The sequence below is a fragment of the Tupaia chinensis genome, unplaced genomic scaffold (genome assembly GCF_000334495.1).
Source record: "Tupaia chinensis unplaced genomic scaffold, TupChi_1.0 Scaffold144642_1, whole genome shotgun sequence".
NCBI lineage: Eukaryota > Metazoa > Chordata > Mammalia > Scandentia > Tupaiidae > Tupaia > Tupaia belangeri.
Window position 1 is genome coordinate 452,625 of NW_006204503.1, and position 11,004 is coordinate 463,628.

Sequence of the window (11,004 nt, forward strand, 5' to 3'; positions counted from 1 at the left end):
TGCTATAGGGCGCGTGTGCTCGCCAGACAGACAGAGACAGAGAGATAGAAAGCGAGAAATCATCCCCCAGGGGGGATGGCCCCGCCACAATCCCTTCTCCTCCATTCTCTCATTCTCCTCTCGGGACCTTGAGCACGCACGCACACGTGCCTGGCGTGAGTTTTAAGCTACTAGAGAGCTGGACGCGAACTGCGGTCGACTACTTGGGAGTCCAGAGGCACAGCCATTATGCTGTTGGTCCCCACATCACTACTTTCTGTGCCTCAGTTTTCTCATCTGTAAAATGAGGTCCTAGAAAAGATTTCTAAGGTTCTTTCAAAAATTAAAATTGTGGGGAACCAGCAGTTAGAGTAATGGCTATGTCGCTGGACTCCCACGTAGTCGACCGCGGTTCGTGTCCCGGACCCGGTGGCTTAAAAAACTCACGCTGGGCGCGTGTGCGTGCGTGCCCAAGATCCCGAGAGGAGAATGGAGGAGAAGGGATTGCGGCGTGACCATCCACCCTGGGGGGTGATTTCTCGCTTTCTGTCTCTATGTCTCTCTCTCTGTCTGTCTGGCGAGCGCACGCGCCCTACAGTGAAAATCTCTCCAAAAAAAAAAAAAAAAAATGCAATTGGCCACATGGGATTTCAGCACCTTAATCACAACGCCACCTCCTGGCCCTCACTTCCACTTGTTAAATTAAGCTAGTAATAAGTGAAATTCCTACCTTGATAATGGAAAGAAAACATTAAAAAAACTTAATAAGACCAATTATAAAGAGAGCAGTTCTCCACTCTCAGCCTTCACAAACACCTCTTTCCAAAGCTCACTTAATGAGCACAACTACAACATTTAAAAAAGAAAAACAAACAAACAAAAAACTCAAACTGTATCAAGGAAATAAAGTAGGAGGTACTATTCTAAGGATAACACAGTTAATAAATTTCTATAATCAAAAGATCAATGTTTCTATTGAGGCTTTGTAGCAGCAGTAAGCCCTAATAATGGTTACATATTCCTGCCATTTCTAATTACTGAATGTAAAGAAACAGAAGCTTTATATAATAAAGAAGAAAGTAAAAAATTGAAGCCAGGGACCAGCAGATGGCATAATGGTTGAATCGATGGATTCCCATATAGTTGACCACAGTTCAAATCCCAGACCTGGAAACTTGAAACTCACAGTGTGTGTGTGTGTGTGTGTGTGTGTGTGTGTGTGCATGTGCCCAAGATCCAGAGAAAATAGAGTAGAAGGGATTGTAGTGTGGCCATTCCCCCAATGGGGTGATTTCTTGCTTTCTATTTCTCTGGCGAGTGCATGCACTCTGTAGCAAACAGCTCTCTCAATTAAAAAAGAAAAAGAGAGAGAGAGAGAGAATCCAAATCTGAAACTTGAGAATGATATCATGAATTTGCTTTTTGAGTTCTGTCAACCAGCTAGCTGGTTCACTAGCTTTCAAACATGTTACTAGAAATGTATATTTATTTATTTTTTTAAGGGGAGAGGATTTTGCTATAGGGTGCATGTGCTCACCAGAAAGAAAGAGAGAGAGACAGAAAGTGAGAAATCACCCCTCACAAGGTGGAATGACCATGCCGTAATCCCGTCTCCTCTTGGGATCTTGGGCACGCACACACACACATGCCTGGCGTGAGTTTAAGCCACCAGGTCTGGGACTCGAACCACGGTCAACTACATGGGAGTCCAGCGACATAGACATTACGCCAACTGCTGGTCCCAAACTTTTCTTTCTTTTATTTTTTTTGGAGAGGCATTTTTTGTTGTTAAAGGGCACGTGTGCTCGCCAGAAAGACAGAGAGACAGAAAGCGAGAAATCACCACCCAAGGGGCATGGCCACGCCACAATCCCTTCTCCTCCTTCTCCTCTTGGGATCTTGGGCATGCACGAACACGCGCCCGGCATGAGTTTAAGCCACCAGGTCCGGGACTTGAACCACGGTCAACTACATGGGAGTCCAGCGACATAGCCATTATGCGAACTGCTAGTCCCAAACTTTCCTTTATTTTGACCAGAGAAAGACAGACCTAGAGAAGGAGAGAGAGAAAAAGTGAGAAAGAAAGCCGCCAGGTCCAGGACTGGAACTGCCGTCAGCTATGTGGGAGTCCAGTGCCCTTAACCATCACACCACCTGCTGGCTCTGCTAAATCTTTCATAAATATGAAGGGTACTCAAAATGTTAATGGAAAGTATATACTATGAAAAAACTTGGGGCCGGCAGGTGAAGTGGTGGTTAAGAGTGCATGGCCGACCGTGTTCGAGTCCTGGACCTGGTGGCTTGCTTTCTCACTTTCCCTCTTTCTTTCTCTCTCTCTCTCTCTCTCTCTCTCTCTCTCTAGCTGTGTCCTTCTCTGGTCAAATTAAAAATACATAAAATGGAATAAAGTAATTATTAAAAAAAAAAAGAAAAAACTATGCACAGATTTCAATTTTTAAAAAAGTGCTTACTATAGAGACAGAGAGAGAGAGAGGGAAAGTGAGAAAGCACTCTCTAAGAAATACGGTCAAACCGCAATCCCTTTTCTTCCATCCCTTCCTCCTTTCAGGATTTTGGACACATGTGCACACAAGTCTAGTGTTTTTCAAGTCACCAGGTCTGGGGCTCAAACCATGCAGTTGGCCATGTGGGAACCATATGTTTTAACCACTATACCAACAGCTACCCCTAACTTTTTTTCCTTTGAGATTTGTTTGCTATAGGTGTATGCATTCACCGGAGAAAAAGAGAGACAGAATGTGAGATGGTGTGGGGATGGCCATGCTGTAATATCCCTTCTCCTCTTGGAACTTTAGGCACTCATGCACACGTGCCCACCTGAGTTTCAAGCCACTGGGATTGGGACTTGAACCACAGTCAGCGACATGGAAGTCTTGCGCCTTAAACACTATGCTACCTCTCGACCCCTAGTCCTGAATTTTTAAAAAAGAATTATTTTATTTAACTTTATTTATTTTAATCTGTCCCCAGAGAGGGACAGAAAGAGAGAGAGAGAGGGAGGGATGGAAGGAGGGAGGGAGGGAAAGTGAGAAAGCACACCACCAGGTTCAGGACTGGAACCACAGTTGGCCATGTGGGAGTATGGCGGCCTTAACCACCAAGCTATGTGTCAGCCCCGCCCTTAATTTTTTAATTGCCACAGGGTGCATGCACTGGCAAGGGGTATGGGAAGAGGGCAGGCATGTGTGTGTAAGACGGAGAGAAAGAGAACAAACTCTATGGTGCATTATCATGCCATCATCTTTTTCCTCCATTTCTGTCAGGATTTTGGGCATGCAAGTACATATGCCTACCATGTTTTTCTAGCCACTGAGGCTGGGATTTGAACTGCAGTTGGACATGTGGGATTCAGCCTTTTATGTACAGCATTTAGCCACTATGCTACAGGGCAGACCCTCCGGTAACTTTTGAAATCCCCTCATAATTGGCCATGATATGCAGACTGTCAAGAATTCCAAAACTAAGAACATTACTTTCAGAAAACCCTAACATTTAAATAGTAAAATTTTCAGTGAACAATTTTAGTTAAGGAAATTAACTTAGTATTTTAGATAATATACAAAAAAATTCACATGTTCTATAGATGTTCTACTAGATGACTTTTTAATTACAGGAGAGTTTTCTAGTTTCATGTTTCAATTTTTTTTCAGCTAAAACGATTACCTTGAGTTTTATGAAATAACAGTTAGGGACCTTAAACATTTTTGGCTTCATAACAGAGATTAATCAAAAACTATTTTTACTTATCTTAATTATACAATATTCACTCAGAAACAAAAAAAGTGAAAAGCATTCCCAATTCTAAGTTTTCATGTTCTTTTTTTTTTTTTTTTCCTTTTTTTCCCCCTTTTTAGTTTTTGCTATAGGGAATAGACAGTCACTGAATATAGACAGGGGTGATTTCTCATCCCCCAGGGAAAATGGCCATGCTGCGATCCCCCCCTCCTCTATGAATTTTGGGAAAACACACACACACACACACACACACACACACGCCTGGGGTGCATTTTCAAGCCATAGGTCTGGGACTTGAACAGTGCAGTCAGCCATGTCAAGTTCCACACCATCTGCGGAACCTCTTTTGTCTTTTTAATTGCCAGAGGGCCACTGTGCTTTCCAGAGAGCTAGAAAGGGAGTAGAGAAAAAGCAACCCATAGTGGGAGTCATCATGCTGCAATCCCTTCACCATTTCTCCACCCTGTCAGGATTTGGGGCATATGTGCACACATGCCCAGCATGTTTTTTCAAGTGTTTGGAACCGTAGCCAGCCATGTGGATACCGGCTCTCTTAGCCACCAGGCCATGGGGCTAACCCCAAGTCTTTTTTTTTTTTGGGGGGGGGGGATTTTGTTTTTTTTTTTTTTTTTTGCTATAGGGTGCATGTACTCGCCAGAAAGACAGAGACAGACAGAGACAGAAAGCGAGAAATTAACCCCTGGGGGGGGAGGGGTGGCCATGCCACAATCCTTTCTCATCCACTATCTTCCTAGGATCTTGGGCACACATACACACACGTGCCTGGCATGAGTTTAAGCCACTGGGTCCGGGACTTGAACCGCAGTCGACTACATGGGAGTTCAGCGACATAGCCATTACACCAACTGCTGGTCCTGCTGACCACAAGTCTTAATATAGAAAAATTTTCAAAAAATTAATGCAAAATGTGTATTATGAAAAAACTATACATAAATTTCAAAATGGTTTTACACCAAAATAAACTTTTATTTATTTATTTTTATTTATTATTATTTTTTAAGTTTCCTATAGGGCATATGCACGAGAGAGAGAGAAAGGGGACGGGGACTGACAAAGCAAGCAACCAGGTCCAAGACTTGAACCATGGTCAGCCATGGGGGAGTCTAGCACCTTAACCACCACACCACCTGCTGACCCCCATACTTTATTTTTTTTAAGAACTTTTTACAGTTCTTTGTACATAACCTTCCAGACAGTTTTCTATTCATAAAACATGAAACATGTGATCTATATGTGTAAGTATACACATACACACACACACACACATGAATTTTTAAAAACTGGATCGATAATCATACATTTAAAGAAATATAAGTACCTATTTGGAACATCGATGTTAATGATACAAGTTTCTAAAAGTTCTCCATATAGATCTGTACAAGATGCAAGAATCCACCTTTGATCATGTGATAAACAATAGCCCACAAAAAGAACATTATATTTCTGTCCAGCTTCTCCAAATGTTTCTCCTAGCTCTGTCTGTTTGTCCTTCACTGGAGCCAGAATAAAAGGAGGTGTATAAAGTCGAATACACTCTGGTCTCTGTAAAATAAAAAATGAAGGCACTATGGTACTATACAATCTTAGAAAAATGTTACTCAATTATCATATAGTTGGAAAACAAAAGCTAAGCAAATAATTGAACTTAGTTTTGCAAAATATCATAAAATGTACAGTCATTCAAGAACTTTGATCAGAGAAAACTCACATCAGGACTTTTAAGAGCAGTTTCCATGGCTAAACCTGGACCAAAGCCAGTCAATGTTTTCACATTGGTTGATGTTGGAAGTGGTCTCCGACACTGAGTAAAGGCGGAAAAGGCCAGGGATTTTAAATGCTGGGTATAGATTTGTCTATCTTCATGCTTTACAGGTTGCAACAGGTGCTGGCAAGGAACAATCTAAGACGTATAAACAAATATTACCGATGTTAAACTTCCAACAGAAATTAAAAGGAATTATCAATCTAAAACTCTAAAACATTTTTCACCAGAAAATGTAATAAACTAAATTTTATCAATAGGCCCTGAACTAAGAACTATCTAAAATCTTTAAAAAATAACTACACAGCAGGATCCAGCAGGTGGCGTGGTGGTTAAAGGCATTGGATTCCCACATGACTGACCACAGTTCAAGTCCCGGACCTGGCGACTTGCTTTCTTCTATCTCTGTCTACCTCTGGGTCAAATTAAATAACAACAAATGGAATTAAAATAAATAATTCTTTTAAAAAAATTTTAAAAATAACTACACAGCAATTACGTTAATATTGCCACTAACTATCCCTGCTATAGTCTATAAAAATTTCAAAAAAATTTTAAAATTATTTAATCATTAATATTGTTATTTTAATTTGCTATAGGGCACATGCACTTATGAAAGAGAGAGAGAGAGAGAGAAAAAACAAGCCGCCAGGTTCAGGACCTGAACTATGGTCAGCCATGTGGGAATCCAGTGTCTTGACAACCATGCCACCTGCCAATCCCACTTCATAAAGTTTTTAAGCTTATTTTATTTACTTAGAGATAGAGAGGCACCCTCAACAAAAGACTTACCTCACCGTGATTCAATCCCCTTTTAATCATTGATGAACAGGGGTGCACTTGCCTAGAGTGTTTCTTGTTGACCCAGGATACAAATGGCTCCAGCATTGCAGAGCAGTACCCTACCACTGCACTTCTGCAGCTGGGCCTCAGAATTTCTTCAACCTAATATGGTTAATTTCTTTCAACTTTTTTTTTTTCCCCCTCAGGTTTTTGCCCTAGGGTGTGTGCACTCACCAGACAGAGACAGAGAGACAGTGAGAACTCACTCCCAAGGGGGTATGGCCATGCTGCAATCCCTTCTCCTCTACTCTCCTCCTGGGATTTTGGGCACACACGCACTCGTGCTCAGCATGATATTCAAGCTGCCAGGTCTGGGACTTGAACCAGGGTTCGCCATGTGAGTGTCTAGCAACATAACCATTATACCACCTTCTGGGCCCTTCTTTCAACTTTTACTTGTACACTGTCTCTAGCTTGGTTAGGTCTGTGCTTTATCTCTGTTTATGAATTTACAGATTGGTTTACAGAAGTAATACAGAAAAATAACACAACATACTTACTGCAGTATTTTAATTTTTATTATTATTATGGTATAACTGCAGTTTATCTTTTATAAACTCTCTAGGATTTTAACTCTAATATCACTTAAAGTAAAATCGATGCAATAGAATCTAGCTTTTAAAAAATGAATTCAAATATAGCAAAGTAGTACCTTTGGAACTTCTGACAACATCAAAATTATATATATATATTTAACCCACAACATTTGTCATTCTTACCTGTACAGAAACAGTACTCTTGATATGAGGTGGAAGAGTCTGGACCATTTCCAGAAAGCATCGAAGTAGTCCCAAAGTCCATACATTAGAAGAGTTAGTGCTCTCATCTTTATTTTCATAAGTAAAAGGATCAATTATATAAACAACAATTGCAGGTGGATAGGTAATTGCATGTGAATCACCATCTGTGGGAATTCCCACTTTATCACGATCCATTGTGCTAAAATTTAAGGTAGAAATACAACAAAAAGTTGTACTATATTTGGTTGGGGCAGCATCAAAGCAGATTTTTAACTACCATATCCCTCCCCCCCTTTTTTAGTGGAAAGTATCAGTAACTTTCTGAAAATAAAGAACACCTCTTTCTCCCCAAAGAGACCCATAAACACTGTATATACAATTTCACAGTATAAAAAGACCTTTTCATTTACACATAATAGAATTTTTAAAACCAGAGTATTAGCAGGGCTGGCAGGTAGGGTGGTAGTTAAGGGCTCTGGACTCCCACATGGCTTACTGAGGTTCTAGTCCTAACCTGGCAGTTTGCTTTCTCACTTTCTTTCTCTCTCTCTCTCTCTCTCTACTCAAATTAAAATAACTAAATAAAGTTAAATAAGACAATTCTTTAAAACAAACAAACAAAAAACCCAGAGTATTAGCAACAAAAGAGTGCTAGCACTTAAAAGGCTAAAACTGAGACAAAAATAGTCTCTTTGAGACCTATTTTGATTATCATTCCTATATTTCAAAGTTCGCTAGAAAACAAAACAAAACCAGACTTGCAGACCTATTTAATATTCCATTATATTTTTAGACTCTATACTTTCATTTTTAAAAAAGAATTACTTTATTTAACTATCATTATTAATTTTTAGTATTTCCAGAGAGAAACAGAGAGAGAGAAAGAGAGAGAGAAAGCAAGTCTCCAGGTCTGGGATTTGATCTACGGTTGGCCATGTGGGAGTCCAGAGCCCTTAACCACCATGCTACCTGCCAGGCCCTGACTCTATACATTCATTCCATATTTTATAACTTAAATGGTGACTAAGCTTCATTATTTTATTTGTAATTTCTTTTGAACTTTAAATTTGCTAGATTTTCAAAAGAGGCAAAGCAAACTATGCAACTGTATATTTCACCATTCATATATGAATGTAAATTTGGGTATAACTGCATCCAGGGTAGCTGACATATACACACTACGCTCAAGTAAAATCAAAAGGGAAGTTCACTCAGTCCCTTCGGCATAAAAGATGAAAATTGTCACATCCGCATTACTATCAGCAATTTGAAAGTACTGTATAGGGGCCAACAGATGATGTAGTGGTTAAGGTGCTGGACTTCCCTGTGGCCAACTGTGGTATGAGTCCCGGACACAGAGGGTTGAAATTGGGCATGTATGCCCCAAATCCCGAGGAGAATGGAGGAACAGGAATTGTGGTGAGAAGTGATTTCTCACTTTCTCTCTGTCTCTGTCTTTCAAGCGAGCACATGTGCCCTACAGCAAAAATCTCTCTTAAAAAAAGGAAAGCACTGTATATAAAGTATGTAATGTATATAACATCATTAGTACATAGTGTATATCATCAGTCCCATTTTACATATGAGGACATACTCAGAAAGTTAGAACTATCCCAATTCACAAAGTTAGTAAATGCCAGAAGAGAGAGTCAAGTCTTGGTAAGGCTGGCTAGATAGATAGGTCAGTTCAATAGTGATCCCTCAATCATTGGAATGATCTGCATAGGCAAACATACTTGACAATTAGGTCACAGCACACTTGAATCAAGTTTTCAAGGTCTTTTTTTTTTCAAGAATTATTTTACTTAAATTAATTAATTTATTCACTCATTCATTTAAATTTGACCAGAGAGAGACTGAGTGTGAGTGAGTGAGTGAATAAGAGAGAGAGAGAAAGCAAGAAAGCAACCCACCAGGTCTGGGACTCAAACCGCAGTGGGTCATGTGGGAGTTCAGCATCCTTAATCACCACACCACCTGCTGGCCCCAAGTTTTCAAGGTCTTGTTTCTTACCCTGAGAGTCTAGGATTCTATGATCAATACTTTATGAAGAGTTACCATAATTCCAAACTTTTTTTTTCACTCATGATAGAGCACACATGCATGCACGTAAGACTGGGAGGGAAAAAGAAAAACACCCTCCACAGGTTCTGGTCATGCCACAATCCCCTATCTCCAAATCTCTAGCTTACTGAATCTTGGGCACTTGTGTGTATACTCAGCATGTTTTCAGGCTGACAAGGCAAGAGATTAGAACCATGGCTGCCATGTGGGATCTGGCTTTTCTTGAGCAGTACATTATTACCATTACACCATGGAGCAAGCCCTCAGCACAATATTAGATGCTCAACATTATAAAAATGAAACTTCAAAGATAAAAAATGCTTGGGACCAGCAGTTAGCGTAATGGCTATGTAGCTGGACTCCCATGTAGTCAACCGCGGTTTGAGTCCCGGACCTGGTTAAACTCACGCTGGGCACATGTCTGTGCGTGCCCAAGATCCCGAGAGGAGAATGGAGGAGAAGGGATTGCGGCATGGCCATCCCCCCTGGGGGGTGACTTCTCGCCTTCTGTCTCTCTGTCTCTGTCTTTCTGGTGAGTGCACCCACCCTATAGCAAAAACTTCCCCAAGGGGAAAAAAAAAAGATAAAAAATGCTTTATGTTCATTTATAATAACTGTCTAATTTAGAAAAAAAGAAACACTATTTCTTTTTTTTTTTTTGAGAGGTTTTTCGCTATAGGGCGCGTGCGCTCGCCAGACAGACAGAGAAATAGAGACAGAAAGCGAGAAATCACCCCCCAGGGCGGATGGTCACGCCGCAATCCCTTCTCCTCCATTCTCCTCTCGGGATCTTGGGCATGTACGCACATGTGCCCGGCGTGAGTTTTAAGCCACCGGGTCTGAGACGTGAACAGCGGTCGACTACGTGGGAGTCCAGCGACAAAGCCATTACGCTAACTGCTGGTCCCCAAGAAACACTATTTCTATTTCTGCAAAGATTATTATTTTTTTCTAAGAGGTTTTTCCTTTAGGGCATGTATGCTCACCAGGGAGGGAGGGAGAGGGAGAGAGAGGGGGAGAAAGGGAGAGAGAGAGAGAGAAAGAGACAGACAGACAGATAGACACAGTGAGAGGGAAAGTGAGAAATCACCCCACTAAGGGATGGCCACGGCTCAATCCCTTCTCCATCCTCCTCCTGGGATCTTGGACACAAATGCACACATGACCAGTATGAATTTTAAGTGGCTGGCCACATGGGTGTCTAGCAACACAACTGCTATGCCCTCTGCTGGTCTCAAGATTAATTTTTTTGAAGAATTATTTTATTATTATTAGTTTATTTAAATAAATAAAATTTATTTATTTACTTACTTATTATTATTTTTTAATTGGACCAGAGAGAGAAAGCAAGTTGCCAGGTCTGGGACTCGAACTATGTGGGAGTCCAGCACCCTTAACCAGCAAGCCACCTGCCAGCCCCTATTATTACTATTTTTTTTCCTTTTCTGTGTGTGTCTGGGGGAGGTTTTTGCTATAGGGCGCATGCACTTATTGGAAAGAGAGAGAGAGAGAGACAGAAAATAAGAAATCACCCCCCTCAGGGATGGCCACACTGCAACCCCTTCTCCTCCATTCTCCTCTTGTGATCTTGGGCACACATTCACATGTGCCCAGCGTGAGTTTAAGCCACTGGGTCAGGGACTCAAACTGCAGTTGACTACATGGGAGTCCAGCGACATAGCCATCATGCCAGCTGCTGGTCCTATTATTACTATTCTTTTAAAATTATTTTTTATTTCATTTTATTTATTGTTAATTTGTTTGCTATAGTGCACATGCATTTGCCAGAGAGAGGCAGAGACAGAGAGAGAGAGAGAGAGAGAGAGAGAGAGAGAGAGA

General features: G+C 41.0%; 1 protein-coding gene across 2 annotated transcripts in view; it reads right to left on the reverse strand.

Annotated features, from left to right (window-relative positions):
- Positions 1 to 11,004, reverse strand: part of MED13 (mediator complex subunit 13) — a gene marked incomplete at its 5' end in the record, with an annotated part of 149,007 nt that overhangs the window by 21,483 nt on the left and 116,520 nt on the right. For both annotated transcript variants that reach the window (XM_014583722.2, XM_014583723.2), the window contains 3 exon segments: positions 5,075 to 5,298; positions 5,465 to 5,656; positions 7,081 to 7,300. In XM_014583722.2, the coding sequence (XP_014439208.1) occupies positions 5,075 to 5,298; positions 5,465 to 5,656; positions 7,081 to 7,300 (636 nt within the window).